Here is a 27,400-nt window from a genome sequence, read left to right on the forward strand (position 1 = left end):
GTGGACGGTCAGTTTCTTTGTCCCATATTTTTACTGTAGATCCCCACTAGTGCATCGGAGCTGGGGAATCCTCTACAGCGCATCTTCAACCTGAGCCTGGAACAGGGAGAGTCCCGAGGCTTTGGAAAACATCTTGTATCACCCCAGTCCCAAAGGTATCACGTCCTAGTGAGCTGAATGACTTTCGGCCTGTTGCTCTGACATCACATGTGATGAAGACCATGGAGAGGCTGCTGCTTCACCACCTTAGGCCACAGGTTCAACACGTCCTTGACCCTCTGCAGTTTGCATATCAGGAGAAGGTGGGAGCGGAGGATGCCATCATCTATATGCTACACCGATCCGTCTCTCACTTGGACAGAGGCAGTGGTGCTGTAAGAATTATGTTTCTAGATTTCTCTAGCGCCTTCAACACAATCCAACCTCTGCTCCTTAGGGACAAGCTGACAGAGATGGGATTAGATTCATACCTAGTGGCATGGATCGTGGACTATCTTAAAGACAGACCTCAGTATGTGCGTCTTGGGAACTGCACGTCTGACATTGTGGTCAGCAACACAGGAGCGCCACAAGGGACTGTACTTTCTCCGGTCCTGTTCAGCCTATATACATCGGACTTCCAATACAAGTCGGAGTCCTGCCATGTGCAAAAGTTCGCTGATGACACTGCTATCATGGGCTGCATCAGGAATGGGCTGGAGGATGAGTGCGACTCAAACCACCTACAACCGAACACCAGCAAAACCAAAGAGCTGGTGGTGGATTTTAGGAGGCCCAGACCCCTCATAGACCCCGTGATCATCAAAGGTGATTGTGTGCAGATGATGCAGACCTATAAATATCTGGGAGTGCAGCTGGATGATAAATTAGACTGGACTGCCAATACTGATGCGCTGTGCAAGAAAGGACAGAGCCGACTATACTTCCTTAGAAGGCTGGCGTCCTTCAACATCTGCAATAAGATGTTGCAGATGTTCTATCAGACGGTTGTGGCGAGCGCCCTCTTCTACGCAGTGGTGTGCTGGGGAGGCAGCATTAAGAGGAAAGACGCCTCACGCCTGGACAAACTGGTGAGGAAGGCAGTCTCTATTGTTGGCATGGAGCTGGACAGTTTAACATCTGTGGCAGAGCGAAGGGCGCTCAGCAGGCTCCTATCAATTATGGAGAATCCACTGCATCCACTAAATAGTGTCATCTCCAGACAGAGGAGCAGCTTCAGCGACAGACTGCTGTCACTGTCCTGTTCCACTGACAGATTGAGGAGATCGTTCCTCCCCCAAACTATGCGACTCTTCAATTCCACCCGGGGGTGTAAACGTTAACATTTAACATTATACAAAGTTATTGTCTGTTTTTCACCTGTATTATTATCATTCTTTAATTTAATATTATTTATTGTATCAGTATGCTGCTGCTGGAGAATGTGAATTTCCCATTGGGATTAATAAAGTATCCATCCATCCATCCATCCATCCATCCATCCATCCATCCATCCATCCATCCATACGTGTTTAGCCTGACACTTGATGCCTAATGGAGAGACTGCATATGCCAAGAGAAGGGGCAACGTACATAATTTAAATGAGTGAAGAGGCAACAATTCTGTCGATTAGAAGCACTGGTATCCATTGCTAATGGGAGGTAATAAGGGACTCTTCTGGTAATTAACTAGGGATGTGTGTGTGGAACCCACAGTTGGCAAAAGCTCACTGGAAGAACAAGGGGCAGGATGGAATTAGCATGGAGAATTACACATCTATTACACTTTGCACCCAGGAAATTTTAGTTTTAGCCATTGTGGGTGGAGTGGTGTCTCTGAGGCTAGGGATCTGTGCCAAATCCTGTAAATGCCAGAAGTGACTTGAGCAAGGCCCTTAACCTGTAACTGCTCTATCCTGGGTATGATGTTACTCTGCATCCAGTCCTGTTCAGTGTGCTGCTGAGGTGTCACCCGTTGCAATTCGGATCCCTGGTTCGTCGTGTGGTGGGTACAGCAACGCACTGTAACCAGTGCATGTTCCCAACATGGCTGACTGATTCTGGGTGTTTTGTGGAATTTGCTTACTGATACGTTACTGGACACCCTGACTGTTTAACGCACGACCATCCAAGGTTAGGCAGTGGTGACCTCGGCCATTTCTTAAATAGCCTGGTGAGCTACACTAACATCCCGCCAACTGGAGTTTTTATTTCCCTATCCTCCTAGGCCAGGGGTGGCGAACTCCAGGCCTCGAGTACCGCAGTGGCTGCAGGTTTTCAATCTTACCATCTTCTTAATTAGTGACCAGTTTTTGCTGCTGTTTACTTCTTTTAATTAACTTGACTCAGGCCCCTTAGTTGTTTCTTTTTCTTTAATTAGCAACCAAACAATAATGAGACACAAAACAAGCCACCACATGACCAGCTCTCCTGTGCCCATTACACAATATCTGAAATTAAAGAGAGGTGATGGTCTTGGTAAGGTTGATCTCTCAGGTAACCAAAACATTTTGACGGTGCTCTTAGAAAGAACAGAAAAACAACAGTTTTCGAAATGTCTGCTGTGGCAGAATGAGAGCAGCAACAAGCCATGGAATTAAATAACAGGTTTAATTAACAGCAAGAATTGGCTTCTCATTAAGAAAGTGATTGGAGTGAAATTGGTTGGAGTTTGAAGCCCCAGTTTAGCTGGTCATCTGTTAGCTCGTTTCACATCTCATTTCTGCTTGGCTGTCATTTAATGAAGAAAAGAATCAAATCAAAGGGCTGAACTCTTCTAACAGGGCTATTAAAGTGATGGGGAAAAAGTTAATTAGCAGTGAAAACTGGTCACTGATTAGGAAAAGGGTTAGAATGAAAACCTGCAGCCACTGCGGCACTCCAGGCCTGGAGTTCACCACCTCTGTGCTAGGCCATCTGACCGTAATTTGTGATTAGACTGGACATTAAGTCTCTATTGTTATAAATTACAGATCTTTAGTGTTTAGCTATTAGTATTGTAAAGCACTTTGACCTACTTTCATGTAAATGTGCTATATAAATACCGTAAATGGTGGTGGCATTCACCTGGTGATTCTCGATGTGAAATCTGCACATTCTCCACAAGTCTGTGTTGGTGTTCCTTGAAGTATTCTGGTACTCGCTTCCACAACACCAAATACACGCATGTTTGATTGTTCTGTGTGTGTGTGAGTGGCTCCCGTGATGGAGTGGCACGCTGTTCATGGCTGTATTCACACCTACACCCAGTAAGTACTGAGCCCCCCCCACACACACCCCAATACCCATGACTTCTGAGTTGAATTAAGCAGGTTTGAGAATGTAATGCTGTTTTGACCCAATCCACTCAATTCACAGAGACCTGTTGGAAACATAAATGGTGCTATAGATAGGGAAGCAGAAACGGAGCAATCTGAGTACAAGATTATTGCAGCAGGGGCTTATGCATACCACTCCTTTTTTGTTTTTGGCCTGATTTTGAAGTTTGTACCACCGCGTCGCTTATTTCTGAGTCAGTAAGTGCAGTGCTGTCTTTACCGATGGGGAAAACTGCAGCCCTTTGCTATGGCCAGTGGCTCAATTGTTTTTTCCTTGATTTCAGTGGAGAGCAGTTTGCTTATTAGAGTTTCACAATTTTTTTTAGATTACTGTAGGTAGTCTCATAAAACTGTAAAGAAACTTTCTTCATGGCTGCTAAAAACTATTGAGGTAAAGGAAGACCTCTGTACATTTATTAGCTAAATCTCCCAGCTACTTCAGTTGTATCCACAGTTGCATGTCTTATGTTAGAAGGTGATAATATTTTGCTGGGTCTGTGAGGCAGTCAATCACTGTGCCGGCACACTGTCCCACATATGCACATACTCTATAAGCGAAAGCAATAAATTCCAAAGAATAGTGCAATCTTTTGTAAATGTAAATAATTTATTGTTATAACAGTGCTAGTTGAGGGGTTTTGATTTTTGTAAAGGTCATACAATTAGAATATCAGTACAGACCACAACATGAGGAACTACATTGTTCAACAGCACAACAAACACTTCTAAACTTAGCCATCTAACTGGACAGTTGCCACGTTGGATCCTGAGGTATGGCTTTGTTCACGCATGATCTCATTTCAGTAATTTACCTCTAAATTTTGGCAGAGCCTGCATGTGTGAAAGGAGCTGATAAGATGATTGGCAGAACCCTGCTTCTAACTACACTTATTGAATAGTTTGATGTTAGGGACCTCTAATGATTGCATTTTATTTCTGTTTGTACTTGGAGTTGAGAGTTTAATGACTGCTTCCTTAATGCTCCAGCTGTCACACTGTGTGTGGCTGCAGTTTATGTGTAGCACTCCACAAATGCTTAAACCAAAAGCAGTTACTGCACATTCTGAATATGACTATTGGCTGTTTCTCTGATGTAAAATGGTTTTACATTTTTGGTCCTGGACAGCCACTGGGATCTGTACCGATTTCACCTTCAAGTGCAAGAATAATAAATGTGTAAACTGTGCCAATGCAGAATGTGATGGGAAAGAAGACTGTGAGGATGGCTCTGATGAGGAGAACTGCAGTAAGTTTGTTTTGTTTCATCCACCTAGTAGCAGTTACATTTCTTTCATCTTATGAAGACCACTAACTTGTAACTTTTTTTTTTTTTTCCTTTTTACCCTGCTTTCTTAAAATGTTGAAGATTGTGGGATTCGTCCTTATAAGCACAATCGTATTGTGGGTGGCACTGATGCAGATATCGGGGAGTGGCCATGGCAGGTTAGTCTGCACTTTCAGACAAATGGTCACACCTGTGCGGCCTCAATCATCTCGGAGCGTTGGCTCGTCTCGGCATCTCATTGCTTCTCGACCAGCAACCCAGAGTGAGTGCCTGTATGTCTGTATACATTGTTTGACTAGTTCTTGCTAACCCATAGACCACAAAATCTTTTCATGGTATAGATTGGTGTCACAGGAGCCAATCCTGCTCAGTCATTCCTTTATTTAGGGAAACCTAGTAAACTGTATACACAGTAACTAACTCTAATACATTTTCCTATTTACAAAAAGGTCCATTTAAATTTTGCTTAGAGTAGCTCTTTCAGCCCACCATGTCTCATCAATCCATATTATCAATCTATATTCTCATAACAGGCAATAAAGCTGTATGAATAGCTGCACCTTGAGTTGTAACAAGAATACCGTAAGTTAAAGGGATAAGGACTTCATTCTCAAATTAAATTCTTGAAACAGTTCAATTCCATGTACAGTATATTCTTAATTTGATCATACCTGTTATGAAAGCCTGGAGAGAATTTTAAGAGACCAAGAAATAAACCAGGCTGAGGTGTCATCTAAGTATTTAGTGGGAAGTCAGCAATCAAGAGTCCATCTTAACAAAACTGCCAGATCTCATACTTGGATGCCGACTGCTGCAAACTCCATTTTAAATAAGATTTGTGTTGTGACAACACCTGGTCATGTGACTGGCAATGGGGTCACCATTGACATAAAAATATGGCATAGGCCATCAGAAAAATCAGAAAGTAATAGACCCCCCCAAAAACAATTAAAGGCATAAACAAAGAAACTGCTGTTCAAAGTTTCCAAAATTGGAGAAAAACCATAATGGACAGTGCCAGAACAAAGATTCAATAAAATACCAGCTGTTTTGCTCTTATTTTTTATTTATATTAGATTTAAGACTTCATTTTGTGATCAAAGTTTGCACTCTAGTGTTAAAAGTATTAGGTTATAAGGTACAGGGAGATTCACTAAAAAGAGGCCCCGAATATTCTGTAATAACTCTCGCTAGGACACAGCAATCTGAATGAAACAACATGTATTGTGCTCCTCAGTATATTGCGCTTCAAACAAGCCGGGATACCCCTGTGTCGGAGCGATGAGGTAGGTGCCAGACAGCCATTGCGACATTTAATCTCCATTTGAAACTTCTGGGTACATATCGCCCATACCCCTTCACTCAGTCACTCAACTTCTCATCAGGATGGTGCTGTACAGTATTGAGCAGCGCGTCTTCATCATGCAAACCTATTGGGTCACCAATTCATTTAAGCGATGTCAGAATCAACTGGATGATCGTGAGTTAACTTAAGGTCACTTCCAGCAAAATGCAGCAACGTGTCACACGTCGGCTAGGAGCATGGCAGAAACTGAGTCCTCCTTCGGCAACAGGGTAATTTCAAAGGGGCTTTGGCCACCATGGTCGCCGAATCTGACACCACCAGACTTCTTCCTTTGGGTTATGCTCAAAGAAAAAGTCTATCGGAACAAGCGTCGCACTGTAGAACAATTGAAGGAAAACATCCAACATGAAATTGCTGCTATTCCCGTTGAGACGCTTGCCAATACGTTCAGGATCATGGAGCAATGCGTCGAAATGTGTCTGGCAGAAAACGGTAACCACTTGTTGCATTGCATGCAATGCAATTGATTACACATACATCAAAGTATATAGCATATTGTTTTGTTCAAATTGCTTGATCCTAACGGAAGTTACAACAGAATATTCGGGGCCTCCTTCAAGTGTATCTTCCTGTACAATAAAGGAGGTAAAGCCATTTATAACTTTATATTTCACTAGTTGTGATACCCATCTAAGAATTGTTGAAATTTAAGTAATCAATGTAGACCTCTGCATTTAACATTTGCATTGCATCATGCAATGTGCATGACTCTGTTATGTGCCATTTGGCATGAGATTTCTAAAAAAAAAGTGTTGCATGTTTGTAATGCGCCATCAATTGGAATGACTGAGACATAGCAACCGGACAATTAGATCATATTACTCAAGTTACTGTTACCTATCTTTAGTTGAAATGCTTGCTTACAGAGTTATGAATTAACTGCAAGCTGGAAATGGGAGTGATTTGAAGAGTCGGAGTAATCAACTATGCTTAGTAAAAAATAACAGAACTTCATTCATTCATTAATTTTCCACTGCTTATCTGAGACCAGGTTAGCAGTGAGACTATGTCCTTTTCCCCAGCTACACTTGCCAGCTCATACTGTCGGATCCCAAGGCGTTCCCAGGCCATCTGGGAGATATAATCCTCCCAGTGAGCCCAGCGTCTTCTCCTGGGTCTCCTCCCAGCTGGTCATGCCCCTAAAACCTCCATAGGAAGCCATCCATTTTAGATACCCAAACCTCTTCAGCTGGCTCTTCTTGATGTGGAGGGTCAGCAGCTCCACTTCAGTCTTCCCCGATGTCTGCACTTCTCACACTGTCTCTAAGGGTGAACCCAGGCAACAAGTGGAGAAAGCTCATTTGGGCCACTTGTATCCACAATCTCATTTTTTCAGTCAATATCCAAAGATGATAACAGTAGGTGAGGGTAGAGACATAGATCGAACGACTGGTAAATCGAAAGGTGACCCCCTTTTTTTTTTTTTTTATTTTGATCAGAAAATTTAATTATATGCAGATGATATGGTGTATATATATATATATATATATATATATATACACTGTATATATATGGTTGAAATAGTTTACTGTCAAATAAATGCAAAGAGTACGCGACACGTGTTTCGCCCTCATTCTGGGCTCATCAGGCGTACAAACTCCACTGCACTCCCTCTTGGGAATCGAACCTCGGACGTCAGCGCCAGAGGCGATGCCCCTAACGTTGCGCCACGGCGTGTGGTTCGTTTATTTGACAGCATGTAGAGAAACACGTGTCGCGTACTCTTTGCATTTATTTGACAGTAAACTATTTCAACCATTCTATGATCTGCTCCTCACAAACTGAGGGCACCGTGGCGGATGTTAGCAGATTGCTGGCCAACCACAAGCGTTACCTGGTAGGTAACCACCCATACATTCAGATTGTGACACAGACTTCGAATGCCGTGAATGTAATTACCCCGATCTACATGCTGTCAAATAAACGAACCACACGCCGTGGCGCAACGTTAGGGGCATCGCCGCTGACGTCCGAGGTTCGATTCCCGAGAGGGAGTGCAGTGGAGTTTGTACGCCTGATGAGCCCAGAATTAGGGCAAAACACGTGTCGCGTACTCTTTGCATTTATTTGACAGTAAACTATTTCAACCATTCTATGACCTGCTCCTCACAAACTGAGGGCACCGTGGCGGATGTTAGCAGATTACTGGCCAACCACAAGTGTTACCTGGTAGGTAACCACCCATACAATCAGATTGTGACACAGACTACGAATGCCGTGAATATATATATATATATATATATATATATATATATATATATATATATATATATATATATATATATATATATATATATAATATATCAGATCCACAGAAATACTGTGCCTGCAGTCCTAATAGAATTTCAAAAGATTGCAGGTCTCAGAATTAATTTGAATAAAAGTGTGCTCTTTCCAGTGAACTCTCAAGCACACAATATTAGATTGGACACCTTCCCTTTTATCATCGAGATCAGTTTAAATACCTAGGGGTAAACATCACAAGTAAACATAAAGCTCTTTATCAACAAAATTTTGCTGTCTGCATGGAAAAAAATTAAGCAAGACTTGCATAGATGGTCAACCCTTCATCTCACTTTAGCTGGATGAATTAACACTGTCAAGATGAATATCCTTCCTAAGCTTTTTTCTCTGTTTCAAAGCATTCCAATATACATCAATAGATCATTTTTTAAGAAGTTAGATTCAATCCTAACCTCATTTATTTGGAATTCAAAACATCCATGTTATCCAAAGGGCGACCCTACAAAGACCTAAGGCAGAAGATGGCATGGCTCTACCTAACTTTCAATTTTATCACTGGGCAGCGAATATACAAGCTATAAAAACCTGGACATTGACATAAATAGGTAAAAATACAAAGGCTTGGTCCACAATAAAAATAAAATCCTGCAGTACTTCTTTATATTCCTTGCTTTGTTCCCCAGTAAATAAAACTACAAGGTATCATCAATATACTAAGACCCCAATTGTGCTTCATTCACTCAAAATATGGAACCAATGTAGGAAATACTTCAAGATAGAAAAGCTTCTATCTGTGGCACCTCTGCATGATAACCACCTTTTTCTATCCTTTCAAATGTACGCGGTTTTTAATGTCTAGAAAACATTTGGGATTAAGATCTGGACATAGACAATGTCTGTGCATCCTTCGAACAATTACACTCCAAATTTAACTTTCCAGCAACACATTTCTTTCACTACCTCCAAATTAGAAACTTTGCTAAATAAAATCTGCCCAATTTTTGTCACCTTCCACCTACCTCTATGCCAGAAAAATATTGATCAGTCTTGAGGACTCAGACAGTATTTCTGTAATATACAAAAACATTTTAAAGTCCCTCCCTGTCAAAGATCACTGAGTACAGTGGGAAAAGGATCTCTCACTCAACATCTCAAAAAAGGAGTGGAAGGCAGCCATGTACAAAATTCACTCGAGCTCCATATGCACAAAGGATATAATTATTCAACTTAAAATCACCTAACGAGCACCTCTGTCTCATTTAAAATTGTCCAAAATGTTTCCAGGGCAAGATCCAACCTGCGAACATTGCAATCAAGTTCCAGCCTCACTGGGTCACATGTTTTGGGCCTGCACCAAATTAACATCATTCTGGACCTAAATCTTTAAGTGCCTTTCAGACAGCCTTGGTGTCACAATCCCTCCTAACCCATTAACAGCTGTGTTTGGTGGGCTCACAGATGGGCTTAAGGTGGAGAAGGACAAACAAACTGTGATTGCATTTACTTCACTATTGGCACATTGGCTTATCTTGCTCAACTGGAAGAATCCTAAGTCAGCAGGTGATGTTAATATATTATTTGAAATTGGAAAAAAATCAAATATTCACTTGGAGGATCTGTGCAAAACTTTTTTTTAAAACCTGTCAGGATCTAATCAATAACATTTTACAACAACCATTTAAATTGAGGAAGCAGATTCTCTTCCCTTTTTTATTCCATTTATTTATTTATTTGCCCTACTATTAAAGTTTTACTCTTTTGGCCTAGCTCTCTTTCTCTTGGGTGGAGGTTGATACGATTTGGACATAGTTTTGTAAAATTTGACTTGCTTGTATGGAATGTTATTTGAATTTCATAAATTCAATAAAATCTTAAATAAAAAGAGAGAGAATCCTGTTATGACTTGGGACTTTCTTCACCACTCCAGATCGGTATAGCAACTTCATAACTGCACTCACTTCCCCAATCCTCCTGTCAGTTTAGCCATCCCTTTTCCTCTCACTCATGAACAAGATCCCGTGGGACTTAAACTCATCCAATTGAGCAGTAACTCACCTCCCACTTGAAGGGGATGATCCACCTTTTTAAATGATAAAAACAATAATAATTCATTACATTTATATAGTGTTTTTCAAGGTACTCATAGTGCCTTGCACAGTGAGCGGGGACCCACTTCAACCACCACTAATGTGCAGCATCCATCTGGATAATGCAATGGCTGTCATTTTGCTCCAGTACACTCACCACACATTAGCTGTTAGGTGGTGAAGGGGTGAGAGATAGTTAGCCAATCAGAGACAGGACGTGATTACAGGGTTAGAATAGACTATGCCGTGGTGGACTATTTAGCCCAAACATCAGAATCCACCCTACTCTTGACAAAGAACGCCCAAAGATCTTTAATGACCACAGAGAGTCAGCACCTCAGTTTTACCTCTCATCCAAAGGACGGCACCATTTTTACAGCACAGTGTCCCCATCACTGCACTGGGGCATTTGCCTCCACATTCAGACCACGGTGTAGGCACCCCCTGCTGGCCTCACTAACACCTGTTCCAGCAACAACCCAAGCATTTTCCTGGTTGGTCTCCCATTCAAGTACTGGCCAGGCCCGATCGGGCTTAGCTTCAGGTGTTCTGAAGTGCAGGTGGTATGGTTCAGATTTGGATGTGCTGATCCTCATCCCTGCCTCTTGACGCTGAGTCGCAAACCTTCTCAATGTGTGCCATCAAGCAAATAGTAATTTTGACCACATCATCTGCAAAAAACAGTGACACAGTTCTAAGGCCTTATGAACAAATATTTCTAAATGTTACCTTTTGATCATCCACCTTAATTTTGATCCATATCCAATCTGGACAAAGCAGATCTTTGCATGAAAAAGAAAATGCAAGAACATACAGTGTTAAACAGTACAGAGATCCTAAATGGATTCCATATGATTAAATTTCTTTTTCTCAGAATTTAAACTGGACAGTATTCTGTTTTTATTTTCAGAATTCTCACCCTTTAAAACATACCTTTTGTTCAAGTTGTTCAATACACCCAGAGATGCCACAGGCTGCAAACCTTTGGCACTAGTCATGCTATCATTCCTCAGCCACAGACTTTATTTATAGGCGTTATTGATATTTTATGTTCTACTTTGGCAATAGACTTGCAAAATGTAAAGTGAATGTTTTAGGGGTGGAGATCTGGATTTTTTTAGCCCACAATCCTTATTGCCTCTTGGCCTTGCATGATCTGTGACAGGTACTGAATAAGGGGATCGCCCCAAAATCGATCCACTTTAGTTCCATACAGCTTTAGTGTGGAATATCTGGTCCTGTGTTGCTTCTCACATTTTTTAAAAACGAGCAGCTCTGGTCTTAACATTCATATCATACCATCATCCTCCAGCCCCTTCCTCTCCATTCCTTTTCAATGGTAACCACCACACATGTGCATCCATTAAACAGAAAATGTTAAAGCAAGTGAAACAGTAGAGATATCTAAAACTTGTGTGGACATTGTTCCATATAAACCAGAAAAGATTAATTAAGCTTCAACGATCTGCTTTGATGGGATGAATGTTCATTAACTTTGTTTTGTTGTAATGTTCTTATGATAATTGAAGAATTAATGCGGCAGAAAATTGTACTGGTGTTGGCACCAAACTTTAGAAAACTTCAAATGTGTATGTGTGTGTATATTTGTTTGTGTTTTGTCACATATCCTTACCAAGTTTGAGATCCTTAGTGGCTCAGTGGCCATTTTGTATTTCTCACGTTGTCCTGTCTTTACTCATGTTCATTTTCTTGCCTTTAGTAATGCTCTTCCTGAAAACTGGCAAACGTACAGTGGAATGCGAGACCAACAGGAGATGAACAGTGTTCAGCAACGGAAAATTAAGCGGATTATCACCCATAAAAACTACAACTCTATGAACTTTGATAATGACATTGCCTTGCTTGAACTTGCGGCACCTCTAGAGTTCACCAACACGATCCACTCCATCTGCCTGCCTGACTCCTCACACACATTTCCTCCTGGAAAACCTTGTTGGGTAACAGGATGGGGAGCTCTGGCTGAAGATGGTAGGTGCCTTTTGATTTTTATATTGGCTCTTCGCTGAACATCCATAGCAATCTAATAAAATATGATGAACTTGAATGTTTACTCAGTTGGGGTAGTGATTCTGTGCCTGGGCTGAAATTAAATTGATGATTTAGTTGTGATCACTATACTTGCTCAAATGTTGAGAAAATTAGGTGGGTAAAGGCCATGTCAATTCGAAAGCCCACTTCTTGTCCCACTTATCTTGAGTATGTCCACCTCCTGACTAGTCATACATTAGGAGTCTTTCATATTACTGAGTAAGACTAAGAGAATACATGAAGTTAAACTCATCCCAAAAACATTATTTTTGTTTTATATATGTTACTTACCCCAGGTGGTGTGTTTTCATGAAGAATCAAGATTGCAGACGTTCTGAAAGTTTATTGGTCATTCACTGGTCAAGGGTCCTGCTGTCAATTCAAATTCTAATTTCTGTGTGAACTCACTTCCTCTGAGTGCACTGTTTTGATTTTTCAGGATGTATTTATTTAACAATATTTTAGCAAAAAATGTATATATTTTTATTGCTATGCACAATACAACTGAATGACTTATGTGACATAATGTAGATTATATGACATAAGTAATTCATGGGCATTTTTATATTGTTCACAGTGCTCCATTTCAACAAAGTTTCTTATTTAAGTTCTCCATGAAAGCATGAGGTTAAATTTTTCATTAATTATTACTACAGTCTTCATAGGGTAAGTCACATGTAAAAAAAAATATATATATTTGATAGGATTATTTCTTTGAGAGGCATAGTTTTTTGTTTGACTTTTCTTCATTTTTAGATATACAGTTAGATCCATAAATATTTGGACAGAGACAACTTTTTTCTAATTTTGGTTCTGTACATTACCACAAAGAATTTTAAATGAAACAACTCAGATGCAGTTGAAGTGCAGACTTTCAGCTTTAATTCAGTGGGGTGAACAAAACGATTGCATAAAAATGTGAGGCAACTAAAGCATTTTTTTTTAAAACAATCCCTTCATTTCAGGGGCTCAAAAGTAATTGGACAAATTAAATAACTGGAAATAAAATGTTCATTTCTAATACTTGGTTGAAAACCCTTTGCTGGTAATGACAGTCTGAAGTCTTGGACTCATGGACATCACCAGATGCTGGGTTTCATCCTTTTTAATGCTCTGCCAGGCCTTTACTGCAGCGGCTTTCAGTTGCTGTTTGTTTGTGGACCTTTCTGTCTGAAGTTTAGTCTTCAACAAGTGAAATGCATGCTCAATTGGGTTAAGATCAGGTGACTGACTTGGCCATTCAAGAATTTTCCACTTCTTTGCTTTAATAAACTCCTGGGTTGCTTTGGCTGTATGTTTTGGGTCATTGTCCATCTGTATCATGAAACACCACCCAATCAATTTGACTGCATTTAGCTGGATTTGAGCAGACAGTATGTCTCTGAACACCTCAGAATTCATTCGGCTGCTTCTGTCCTGTGTCACATCATCAATAAACACTAGTGTCCCAGTGCCACTGGCAGCCATGCACGCCCAAGCCATCACACTGCCTCCACCGTGTCATACAGATGATGTGGTATGCTTTGGATAATGAGCTGTTCCACGCCTTCTCTATACTTTTTTCTTGCCATCATTCTGGTAGAGGTTGATCTTGGTTTCATCTGTCCAAAGAATGTTTTTCCAGAACTGTGCTGGCTTTTTTTAGATGTTCTTTTGCAAAGTCCAATCTAGCCTTTCTATTCATGAGGCTTATGAGTGGCTTGCACCTTGCAGTGCACCCTCTGTATTTATTTTCATGCAGTCTTCTCTTTATGGTAGACTTGGATATCGATACGCCTACCCCCTGGAGAGTGTTGTTCACTTGGTTGGCTGTTGTGAAGGGGTTTCTCTTCACCATGGAAATGATTCTGCGATCATCCAACACTGTTGTCTTCCATGGACGTCCAGGTCTTTTTGCGTTCACCAGTGCTTGCTTTCTTTCTCAGGATGTACCAAACTGTAGATTTTGTCACTCGTAATATTGTAGCAATTTCTCGGATGGGTATTTTCTGTTTTTGCAGCTTAAGGATGGCTTCTTTCACCTGCATGGAGAGCTCCTTTGACTGCATTTTGTCTGTTCACAGCAAAATCTTCCACATGCAAGCACCACACCTGAAATCAACTCCAGGCCTTTTATCTGCTTAATTGATAATGACATAACGACGGACTTGATCACACCTGCCCATGAAATAGCCTTTGAGTCAATTGTCCAATTACTTTTGAGCCCCTGAAATGAAGGGATTGTGTTAAAAAAATGCTTTAGTTGCCTCACATTTATATGCAATTGTTTTGTTCACCCCACTGAATTAAAGCTGAAAGTCTGCACTTCAACTGCATCTGAGTTGTTTCATTTAAAATTCATTGTGGTATGTACAGAACCAAAATTAGAAAAAAGTTGTCTCTGTCCAAATGTTTATGGACCTAACTGTATGAACTGCAATATCTGCCATTCTGTATTACATTGAAATTTTTAAATTTAGTATTCATTTAAACATCTTTATAACAGTTAAGTTCAGGTGAAGTAGACGTATTGGCAGTGATACAGCTTTGTGTATCTCATTCAGGAGATGACAATGAGAATGTGAAGTGTATTAATAATAATAATCATAATAATAAATTTTATTTATATAGCACCTTTCCTATGTTAAAGATTATTTCCCATATCAGGTCAGGTTGGGGAGCATGCACTGGCACAGTGTGTTGCCATGCCCCCCACACAACAAAACGGCTCAGGTTTCCAGTTGGTAACCCCCCCCCCCCCCAAGGCAGGTCCAGTACCACCCCTGGAAATGACCCTCTATCTACCACAGCCAGGTGTTATGTGGGTGTCCCCTTGGCCTGGTTGAGCTGCTCAGCAATGAGTATCCCGTGAGCCGGATCACCCTCTGAGAATTGTGCCACATGGCCGTAGTGCCGTAACTCATACTTCCTTACAATCCAGTTAATGGGCCTCATTCGGGACTCCATGACCAACTGCTCATTTTACACAAAGTCAAACCAGTGGTACCCAAGGATTCTCCGAAAAGACACAGTACCGAAGGAGTCCAGTCTTCGTCTCAGGTCACTGCATAGTGCCCATGTCTCGCAACCATATAGCAAAACAGGAAACACCAGTAAAACTCTGTAAAAACTTAGACCTTCATCCTTTTGTGGAGATATCTGTAGCACCACACACCCCTTCCCAGCAACCTCATGAGGCACCCATGCTCTCCCAATCCATCTACTGACTTCATAGGAAGACAATTCCCATGAAGTCACCTTACTAGAAAGGTGATTGTGGAGATGTTTGGAGAGGTTAAAATTAAGAACTGCAGGTAACCTGTAGACCGCTGTTTAGAAAATACCACAACAGAAGAATGGGAATTTGTATTTTGAGGCACATCATTCACCGATGTTTTACTCATTTTGCGTCCTTGTCATCTGCTTATGCCTGTAAGGTCCAGGTAGACATCAAAGAAGAATTTGTTTTTGCTTTACTCCAACTAGAGTGAGCTGTAATGCGATATTAAAAAGCACACCTAGTGAACGTTTGCTTTTTTGGATGTTATGACCTGCAGAATTTTTATTTATTTATTTAGATTGACAGACCAAATGAGTAGGCCATGGCATATTTGTTGTGCCTAAATGAATGTGCTTTCTCTACAGCTAAAGGAATCTGCTCAAGTGCAAACAGAAAGCAAACTTCAGATTTCGTTCCATTGTGTAACCACCAAGAAGAGAATTTGCTTGGCAGTTCTGCTAAGCACATAGAAACAAAATGCCCAGGAGGATGATCTGGGCAGTGGGAGGGATTAATGTGCTCCAAAAGGGGACTTCAGCTCCCGCTTTGTAATGCCGGGAACTTTATCTATTAGGCTAAACTGCTGATGTACATGATACGAGAGCAATTTTCTGCCACTTTATTTACAGTGTGGGGATACGTGATTGAGCATAAGTCAGGAAATGGAAAATGCCTGCAGTTCCTGTCCATGATGTGCATGCAGCGCTAGCAGAGTTGTACTGCAAACAGACTGAAAGGCTAGCACACTGTATGTGAACGTGAACTCATTTCATTGAGAAGAATTTCAAATTGTGAATTTGAAAATGGGAAAACTGCTCACTTAGGACAGTGACTTAGGTAAATGGCAGGTTTGTGTTTCTTTTCTGGTTGCAGCAGGGTTCAATCCCTGATAAGGGACTAGTTGTAGGAAGCTCTGTGGGTAATCCTGATTGTAGGAATAAACCTCCTCCTATAAATGTGTTTATACTTTTATCTCTCTACAAGTTGAAGAGCAGACTTGTGCTATACACTTCACAGGCACAGCTTTCCTTGGAGGAAAAAAAAAACTTATGTTCTAACTCTGCTCCCCTTTGTGGGGAAAGAATGGGCAACAATCCTGTTGATTTAAACGTTACTATAAACCAGAAATCACTCGTCAATGAAAATCGATTTTTAATTTTAGTGATAGTATCTGTTATCCAAGTTTCTGTTACATTTTAACCAATGCGTATAGGCGATTATCTTTTTACATGTAAATGTTGCAAGGTGGCATACTTTCTTTGGCCACCATTTTGTATTGGTAATCCATCTTAATAAAAGAATAAATCTTTGTGCGTCTCTCTGTTTTTCTGCATTGCTTTGGTCATTTCAGCGCATCACAAACATTAATACTGCCTTTATAAATTCCATACCAAATGGCATATAACAGGGACTTGGTGCACTGCAAATGTTAACACTGAGGTCTATGCTGAATACTTAGATTTCAATCCGTCTTAGTGCTATGTAACTGAGCAAAGACTATCTTCTGTCAAGCACACTAGATAACAGTTACAGAATCAAACTGCAGTGTGGCCACATGTCCAAGGTTCAAATAAACACTTTTATTAATTTTAAAGAGCAGGCTTTTTCTGGACAATAATAGTGCTATCCTTTCTTTGTGTCTCACTTTTCCTCCTCCTCCACTCCTCTCCAGGCAAAATTTTTTTCTGTTTTTCCCGGTCTCCCACTCCCCGCGGTGAGGTGCAGCAGTAGTCAGAGAATACTTCTGATTCTACAATATGACACTTCCGTGGCCGCTGGAAACCAATGCATTTAGAATTCAGTAAATGGCAGGCTTGCATCTGTGTCTGGTTTGCGGCAGGGCTCAATCCTCTGGGGAAGGAGCCCTCCTCCCTGTACCTCCCTCTGGCGGCACCCAAGTAAACCAATGGAGCTGCCCATTGGGACAAGAGCTCCCTTGCAGCCTTCGGTTGTAGACAAGTGAGATCTCCCTGAGCAACTTAACCACCCAATGTATAGTGGGAGCACATGGCCCCAGGGTGCTATCTAACCTCTGCCCTTCTATTATTTTATCGTCAAGATTAGGAAAGGGAACTCCCACTATGCCCACTGGGCGGCCCATCCATTTCTGTAAACCATCCATTGACCAACACAAAGCAAAGCAGACCACCACTACCCTTGTCTTGCGGCCTGACTCTCGCGCTGTTGGTTATGTATAACATCACAGAATAATAGGTAATGGTGTGTGAAACAACATTCGCTTTTTCAAAACGTTTTTGCTTTGATAAGAGGCCAAATTTGTTTTTGCATTCAGTTTCACAATTTTTTTTTTGCTAAACTTATTTTAAAAAGGTGTTTTGGAGTCTTAAAATTTTTTTTGGGGGGGGGGGGGGTGTTAAAAGAAAGGAACATTGCTTCGTAAAAATTTGGCAACACTGACCCCTTTCAGGCCTGCGTAAACTATTTCTCAGAAAAGGATCTGGCTGAAAATAAATGGGCAAAAACAGTGTTTTGGAAATTCAAAATGGCTAAACACACACCACAGTGAGACAAATTAATGAATCCTTAGATAAATCTGTAATCCAGCAAGACAGTAAAACTGTAATCCGAATATACGTCAGAAGAAAAAAGTATAACTGCAGCATTAGATAAGATTCATCATTGGCCAGTAAAAAAAACTGTGTGTGAGCTGATAATGATGTCCTCCCATCAGCCCCAGCACACTGCTGCTCCCTGATGGGAATTGTAGTCCTTTCATTGTTGCTGGTTTTTAAGTTCCCTCTTCTTGATATACCATATATCTCATGTGTTAAGTTGGACCAATGGCAACTTCAGTGTAATATTTCATGAAAATCAGTTCAGTCGTTTTGGCGTGATTGGCAAATAAACAAATTGCAATTTTATTTATATACATTATTGTTACATGCGCAGAGTCCCATTAAATTTTTACTTGCATGTGCTCAGCAACATACAACATGTTAATACTCTCTGGCACCATAATTGGTGAGCATAGCAACCTTGCCTTAAAGATAAATAATCTCAGAATATATTTGTCAAATAGAATAAAAAATATGTATGTGCTATATGTATTATGGTGTACTTCTATGCATTTTCCTTTGAGGTCATTTCCATTAGGTGACAAGCTTTTGAATTTTATTCATTGTTTTACAGTATTGTGCAACTGATCATTTCAGCTGGTGCATTTATTATGTCCTTATACATTTCTGCACATAATTTACAGATGTATTTAAGACAAAAATGTCTGTTAAATTTAACATAAATGCAAATCTTCAATATTTTTTTGCTGCAATATATGTCCAGAAGCAAAAACATTTTGTTTTTTTTAAATATAGAGTGGTGTACTCTGACTGACCACTGTCCGATTGCTTGTTCATTTAGGCATGCTTGCTCAAGTCCTCCAGAAAGCTCAAGTGAAGATTATCAACGATACAGTGTGCAATGAAGTCACAGAAGGGCAAGTGACTTCCAGGATGATGTGCAGTGGCTATCTGACGGGAGGTGTGGACGCCTGCCAGGTAGGAGCTGAAAGTGGCTTTTACCCATGTTTGTCCATCACAGTGAACTTTCAGGAGCCAGGTGGTGGTATCTCACCATTGGTGAGCCTCTTTAGAAAAGCAGTGGCTAAATGTGGTCAAGCTGCCAGTCTGTCTGCAGAGATGGCTTTTACACAGGAAAATCAAGTTAATTCTAAAGGCCTAAAATCTAGTTACCTGTCAATGTAGGAGAGAAGCAGCGAAAGCCCCCCAGGATGCTGTGATTCTGTCATTGCCCAGCCTCGTTCAGTTAAACCTCATAAAGTCAGCAGACAAACAACTAAGAAAGATGTTTTTGAGCAACAAATACCTTTAACTTTTTGACCTTTAACATCCATTCACCTGCTCTCCACTGATAAGGTGTGCAAAAACTATCATTGGAATGGGATTCAGTTAGCACGCAATCAAAAAGAAAACCTTTGCATTATATCTAATATAACTCTGCTAGCTGTGCTACCCAACTACGATGGGTCAAAGTCAAACTAATCAACATACAGTAGGTCTCAACATTAATGTTTGTAGTTCACCATGTCTCTGTTATATGCCGTTTGGTGTGGAATTTGTGAAAGCAGTGTTAGCGTTTGTGATGTGCCATCTTTTGAAATGACAGAGACATCGCAGCCATGCAGATAAACTGACAGATACACAGACACCTATCCTTTTATTATATTCTGTTTTTTTGCATTTTTGTGCCTTTAATCTTAATTGCACTCACTAGAGTGTTATGTAGTTATTGTGAAGTACCCATTGGCTCATGGGATGCCCCAGATGCAGTCACAAGTTTGTGTAAAAAACTTTGCAATTTAAGTGTTTGTCAGGCATTACAGTACCCAGTTGTGATCACACTTCACTTTAATCTGTTAATAATCATTAAAAAGACACACCCAGCTTAATAACAGAAAATAACGCATGGGTGTTTTCCCAGAAAAGATTTCTATGTACAATATGCATTATGCATATAAGAATTTACCTTAAAGTTAAGTCAAAATGTGTCTTTTTTGCAATACTGAAAAGCATTTTATGTATTTTCATTTAGAAGAAGGCGAATATTGACATGCTGTGAAGTTAGATCCATGTATCGCCTGTTAGGTATCAGTATGGGATTTGAGAACCCCCACTCTGATAGCACCAATAAGGTAGCTCCTCTTCATTTTAAATCCTTCATTGAATGCAGCTTGCAATGGATGAGCAAAATGTTTCTAAGAGGCCTGGTTTGCCAGGGTTGTTGACTTAACATCTTCAAGGCGCATTATTGTAAACACACACAAGCACATTTCCAGCAAGTCCACATGTCTACAGCTCTGTGGTACATTTTGTGACTTCTGTACCACCTTACTGTAGTCAGAGATAGAAAGAGAACTAAAAAGATCCATCCATCCATCCATTTTCCAACCCGCTGAATCCGAACACAGGGTCACGGGGGTCTGCTGGAGCCAATCCCAGTCAACACTGGGCACAAGGCAGGAACCAATCCTGGGCAGGGTGCCAAACCACTGCAGGACACTAAAAAGATCTATTCAAGTAAAAGTATTATTGCTTGGTCAAACTTTTACTTAAGTATATGATATGGAAACAACTCCACTAAAAAGTAAAAAAGCAGGCTCTGGAAAATGAATCAAGTAAAAGTATAATTTAGTTGCTATGAAAAAAAAAACACTAACCTACAGTAAATTAGTAAATATCTCTTTTGTGCTTTAGAAAGCAGAAACAGCATATGCATAGTGAAACAATTAATTTTATTTACAAAAAGGCATATTAACGAAATACAGCATCTACGTTGTGATAATAATGAGACACAGACATCATAAAGACTTGGGGCTGCCACACATATATTATTCCACGGCTGCAAAATAGGTTGAAAATTGAACCGAGATGTTCACTGGTTTGAGTCCAAGACAGAACTGACTATGAGGAGGTAAGATGGCGGCTTTAAAGGCCAGTGGAGGAAGTGGCGTCATTGATGCCAGAACTGGAAGTGACATCTTTGGGTTTGGGCGGAAGTGACGTCATCACAAGCACCGGGGACCAGAAGTGACGTCTTCAGAGCAGCGCTGGGAGGTATACCGGTTCATACCGAGAACCGTTTTTTATTCTTGTTATGGATTTTTCTTATACCGCAATACCAGTTTAAATAGCTTAAACAACGTTTGGAACGTGGCACAGTGGATAAACTGTTTAAGGGGGGATCTTTTTCACTGCTACACCACTAAACACGCATGCAACGGAGTACATGTGTTAGTGGAGGTATTGAGCGATGAAAATGGACAGAGAACATTCTGAAACTGAAGCTGTAGCAGATGATAAAGCTGAACGTGATGACACAGAAGAACTTTTGCCGAAAAAAGGAGCCGCGTCTGTTGTCTGAAGATACTTTGGTTTTAAAAGGTCGGATGTAGACCAAACAACTATTTACTCCAAATGCTGTCAAGCTAAAGTTGTCGCCGGAGGTTGCAACACGAGCAATTTGCTGCACCACCTTAGCCGCAAACATGCTTTGGTGTACCATGAATGTATGGAACTAAGATTGGCACCCTCCGTGTCCTCGGGTAAAACTGAAAAAGCGAGAGGACACTCGAGTTAAATGCGTTTGCCAAAGGTACTGCCTACAACAAAAAAAGCAAGCGGTGGATGGAGATAACCAACGCCATTACAATCCATATAGCTAATGTGTCAGTGGACAGAGATTGGTAACATTATCAGAAAGTGTAGTTGGTTTACAAAAAATATTTACTATTTATTCCTTTTCTAAGACATGCTCAGTGCAACACAACTTTTGACAAGCACCTCTGGATATTTTACTAAGTCTAAATGCCTCTTTGGATGGTTGAAAATATGTTGTCAAAATTATAGTTTAAGTTGCTTGCAACATTTGTTCAATAAAAAGGTTCTATATTTTGACTGCAGCAGTCATGCAATGTGAACTCTTCTCTTCATTAGTGCCACCCCCTTGAAAACTATCACTTTATGGGGTCATGCAAACCTGTATTAATACTTGTGTGCACATTAAAATGTTTTGTTGTACAATGTACAATTCTCATGACAGTGGAATAGGTTATTCTTAGCCAGTCTACTGCCGAAATTGCAGTGGAAAATGTGGTTAACATCCACTCATGCGCGGAAAAAAAATACCGTTGAATACCGTGAAACTGGTATAATTTTAAAAAATACCGTGATATAGAATTTTGGTCATACCGCCCAGCACTACTTCAGAGGCACCGGAACCCGGTGGGATTTCCCAAAAAAGATCTGCAAGGAACTGAGAGAGACATTCGGCGCATCTCGCCACCCCCTGGTCTGGTGTAGAATTACAATTACTCAAGCCCTTTAGCTGCCTCCTACTTGCACGTGTGTGTCAACATACACACACTTAAAGAAACGGTGCATATGTGTATGTGGAAATTAAGTTTCTAACAGTAATTATTATTATTGTACACTCCTGCAAATTGAGCAAGTAATCACTATCATCCCTAAATATCAGTTAATAATGTTTTCTGATCATTTGAAACAGCAAAGAGTTCAATGGAGAGAAAAGAAAGCTTACGTTTTTGAAAATAAAGTGCAGTAGCAGACACACAAAATGAAAACGGTACTAATATTGAAAATGGTGTTGCTTTTTAATCATGTTCACATGTCTAATAAACATGCAGCCCCTTTTCATACTCCAGCCGTTATTTGTACGTTTTTGTGATACAGTGCGGCCCAAAGTCGTTTGTTAACATTGGCTTATTGACCATAACTATCTGGGGTTTAAGATCTCGCATCTTCTCGTTAAAATATTTACCTCAACAGCTGGTATCAGCCCCTTTTAGATGGAAAGTGTTACCCTGGCTGAAGGTAATTAATTTCTGAAAGACTGTGCCATCTGCCACGTTTATTGGCAACCCATCATGTTCTATCAATGTACCTGTAAGCGAAATGGTAGGTTGCTGTTGCCCAGCCTCACAAGCTCCATAATTGTTTTTTTTTAAATGATAATCCACTGCTGATGTGCTCTTTCCGCCTGGTTTTCAAAGTTTGCAGTTAATTCTGTCCCCCTTTTTGCTCAAAACACACCCAATCCATGTTTGTGTGGTTCATTTTTAGTGAAGGTGTTTATTCTTAGCCTTAATGCTGGTCTAATGATGTCTGTTTAAATTCATAGTAAGTCTGTACTGTATTAGGTGTTGCAATTCAGCAAATCAATTAACTACATTTGTACGGGTTTATAGGTTTACATATACAACCCCAATTCCAAAAAAGTTGGGACGCTGTGTAACATGTAAATAAAACATTAATGCAATGATTTGCAAATCTCATAAACCCGTATATTATTCACAATAGAACACAGACAACATATCAAAGGTTTAAGAAAAGAATAAGGTAATTTTGAATTCAATATCAACAAAATGTCTCAAAAAAGTTAGGGACAGGGCAATTTTTCTCATTGTGTAGCATCTCCTCTTCTGTTAACAACAGTCCGTAAATGTCTGGGAACTGAGGAGACCAGCTGCTGGACTTTTGGGAGAGGAATGTTGTTCCATTCTTGTCTGATTAGGATTCAAGCAGCTCAACAGTCCTGAGTCGTCTTTGTCATATTTTTCATTTCATGTTTTCAGTTGCCGAAAGTCTGAGCTGCAGGCAGGCCATTTCAGAGCCCGAACTTTTCTACTATGAAGCCATCCTGTTTTAAATGGCACTAATGCAACCCTATACCATCAGAGGTGCAGGCTTTAGAATTGAGCACTGATAAGCCAGATGGTCCCTCTCCTCTTTAGTCTGGAGGACGCGGCGTCCATTTTTTTCAAAAAGAATTTCAAATTTCGATTCATCTGAGTGCAGAACAGTTTTCCACTTTGCCTCCATCCATTTTAAATGAGCTTTTGGCCCAGAGGAGATGGTACCATGTCTGGATCATGTTCACATAATGCTTCTTCTGTGCATGCTTTAAACCTGCATTTGTGGATGGCATGGTGAACTGTGTTCACAGACAATGATTTCCGGAAGTGTCCCTGAGCCCATGCTGTGATTTCCATGACGGAATCAGGCCTGTTTTTAATGCAGTGCCTCCTGAGGGCCCAAAGATCACAGACATCCAATATTGACTTTCGGCCTTGTCCTGTGCACACTCAGATTTTCCAAGATTCTCTGATGATATTACAGTATGTACTGTAGATGATGAGATATTCAGTTTTACATTGAGGAACATTATTCTAAAATTGTTCCACAATTTATAGATGCAGCTTTGTTGTGAATTGGTGAACCTCTACTGTTTACTCTGTACACAAGTGACCTGAGACAGAACAATGACCACTGCTCCATTATTAAGTATGCGGATGACACCATGATCATAGGATGCATATCTGGGGAGGATGAAAGCCACTATCTAAATCAAGTGGACTGTATGGTAAACTGGTGCAATAAAAACTCTCTCATTCTGAATGTAAAAAAGACCAAAGAAATGATATTTGATTTTAAGAGACAGAAATCTGTATGTTCACCTATTGTAGTTCTGGGAGAGGAGGTAGAAATAGTGAATGAATATAAATACTTAGGAACTTACCTAGATAACAATCTTAACTGGAATACAAATACAAAAAAAATTATTTTCTAAATGCAACCAGCGCTTATTTCTCCTCCATAAACTCAAACTATTTAAAGTAGACAAGGACCTCATGTTGTCCTTCTATCGTAGTATGATCCAGTCCGTGATCACTTTCAGTTTCATTGCCTGGTTTAATAGTCTGACAAATCAAAACTCAAAAAAGCTCCAGCAGATTACGAAGTATGCAGCTAAAGTTATTGGGGCTGATGTAGATGATTTGACTAGTGTGTGTCAGAGGGCAATGCTAAAGAAACTGGAAATCATCTCAACTGATGACAGACATCCATTACATGTAGAACTAAACTTCAGTAAATCAGGAAGGATAGTTGCTTTGAAAACCCACACAAATTGCTCCAGAAACTCCTTTCTTCCTAGTGCCATACGACTTTTCAATAAGAAATATCGGAGATAATGTTTAAGGTTTTGATATATATCCTGTTACCTTTTTTTTTTTTTTTTTTGGTATAAATATGTTTTATCTAACTGCCTTACCTTAACCTTTCTTATTTCTATTTGTCTGTTTTATTTCATTCTGTCTGTTACCTGTTATTAGATGCAACTGAGAAGGCAAATGTCATGTTTTCCTGTGTAAACTTGACTAAATAAAGAAACCTAACCTAACCTAACCTCTGTCCATCTTTACTTCTGAGAGACTCTAAGTTGCTCTTTTTGTACCCAATTATGTTACTGACCAGTCACCAATTAACTGAATTAATTTCTTTTTAGTACCGCTTACTTTTTCAGCCTTTTGTTGCCCCAGTCCCAACTTTTTTGAGACATGTTGCTGTCACCAAATCCAAAATTAACTGTTTTTTATGAATAGTAAAATGTTTCACTTTCAACATTTAATATGTTTTCTATGTTGTATTTTAAATAAAATATGGGTTTATATCTTTATCAAATCATTTCATTCTGGTTTTATTTAAGTTTTACACAAGGTCCCAACCTTTTTAGAATTGGGGTTTTATTTGTATGGTTATTGTGATCATGTGTACAGAGTACAGTGAAAATCTTACATGTGCTAATATAATAAATAATACTGTTTTGTTTTTACTCTTAGTATAAGTTAAATTAAAGAACAGTTAGTCCTTCATAATGTCAAAGTCATAGTCAAAGGGGGCCTTATGTCTGAAGAGGAAGAGACACAATGGTTCAGGAGACAAGTTTGTCTTCCCTGTTTGCATTGCCACAAAGACAATCCTGCTCATTGACTTTATAACTCCAGTGATGCTCACAACGTAGGAACACTCCATCAGTAAACTTATTCTTTTGTGTTTCTTCAGGGTGATTCTGGTGGGCCGTTGTCCTGCCAAGAGGAGAGTGGAAAGTGGTTCCTGGGTGGCATTGTGAGCTGGGGAGAAGGCTGTGCGCGTAAGAACAAGCCAGGAGTTTACACCCGCGTGACCAAGTTACGACAATGGATAAAGGAACAAACCGGCATTTGAGACAACGTGAACTCCTTGTCTGGAGTATTGGAATGAGGGATATGGACTTGTTCACAGCTGGCTGTTCAGTTTTTTGGTTGAAAACCAATGATTTCCATCTGAAGATCATGTCATGATATTTCTACCTCCTTTAAATCACAGTGAGCATCAGTGTGTTTTATTTTATTTTTTGTTCATATTTCTACTTCACCAAGTTCAAACAGCCAGTATGTGCACTCTTTGTAATTGTGAACCAATTTGTGGATTGTGTTGGAATTCTGTTGTGTTTTTTTTTTCCCCTAGCTCAGATCAAATCCATGGATAACCATCAAAGGGCTCATAGAAAGTAAACAGCAGGTGGTGATGTGTGCCATCAGTGGTCGCTTTATGTACATTAATTAATAGAAAATGATAAAACCATCTAGTGATGTACAGGCATTGATTCTTTAACTGAAGATGAGTAAAATGTTTTTAGTGTGTGGCACTCACCCAGCATTTGTATGTAGTCAGAAAACCATTGTAAGCCACAGAGTAACAGTGAAGATGAAACCTGCCAGGCGGAAGGGTCTCATTCCCATGGCCATTGTCCTGAACAAGCTGCTGGCTTTGGGATGGCCCCTTGATTCTTGTATTTTTAACACACCCTGCACATTCAGAATAGGTGGCATTTCAGTGCCCATATGCTTTGTGCCTTGTGGCAGACATTGGCGTGCTTGCCCATAATTTATTTAAAAAGATGGTAATTTCTTCAGACAGGCCCTGTTGTTAAATTCTGTCTTTAACTCTTCAGTGGCTGGAATCCCTGTATTTCAGCTCTGTACAGCATCAATTCCAAATGAGATAGTCTTCTCCTAGTTTAAAAAAAATGTATAATATAAAATTTTATTTTTTGATAATAAAACTATTTCCGTCACAGTGTTAACATTGTTATGACTTGCCGCAGAGTGAGAATCTGCAGCTGGCTTTTGCACGTCTGCACAGCACCCAGAATTTCACCTACCAAGATATGCCTATTGTTAAATTGTGTCAATGTGTTTATTACGTTATTTGTATTTTTAATTGGCATCTGATTGTGAATTTTTGACTTGCACAATGGGGGTTTGGTTGGGGGGGGGGGGGGTGCTCAGAGGGACATGCCATCTGTGTACTTATTATTTTAAAACTAGCTTTTGTTTTAACTTCTGAAATTTGGACTCTCTTTCAATTAAAAAAGGCCTGATACCTTTCTTCTTTGTTCATTGCGGGGAGGTGGAGAGATCATTGTCTTTGTGGTAGC

At 40.1% G+C, this 27,400-nt stretch overlaps 1 protein-coding gene across 1 annotated transcript in view; it reads left to right on the forward strand.

The window, feature by feature from the left end:
* st14 (ST14 transmembrane serine protease matriptase) overlaps nucleotides 1-27,183 on the forward strand; it is a 98,313-nt gene extending 71,130 nt beyond the window's left edge. The window contains exons 15-19 of the mRNA XM_028822467.2: nucleotides 4,423-4,542; nucleotides 4,663-4,843; nucleotides 11,999-12,267; nucleotides 18,965-19,101; nucleotides 25,984-27,183. Coding sequence (XP_028678300.1) covers nucleotides 4,423-4,542; nucleotides 4,663-4,843; nucleotides 11,999-12,267; nucleotides 18,965-19,101; nucleotides 25,984-26,145 — 869 coding nt within the window. The 3' untranslated portion in view covers nucleotides 26,146-27,183. The remainder of the gene's footprint in view (nucleotides 1-4,422; nucleotides 4,543-4,662; nucleotides 4,844-11,998; nucleotides 12,268-18,964; nucleotides 19,102-25,983) is intronic.
* Nucleotides 27,184-27,400: the final 217 nt, after the last annotated feature.

Source organism: Erpetoichthys calabaricus, chromosome 17, assembly GCF_900747795.2.
Source record: "Erpetoichthys calabaricus chromosome 17, fErpCal1.3, whole genome shotgun sequence".
Lineage (NCBI taxonomy): Eukaryota > Metazoa > Chordata > Cladistia > Polypteriformes > Polypteridae > Erpetoichthys > Erpetoichthys calabaricus.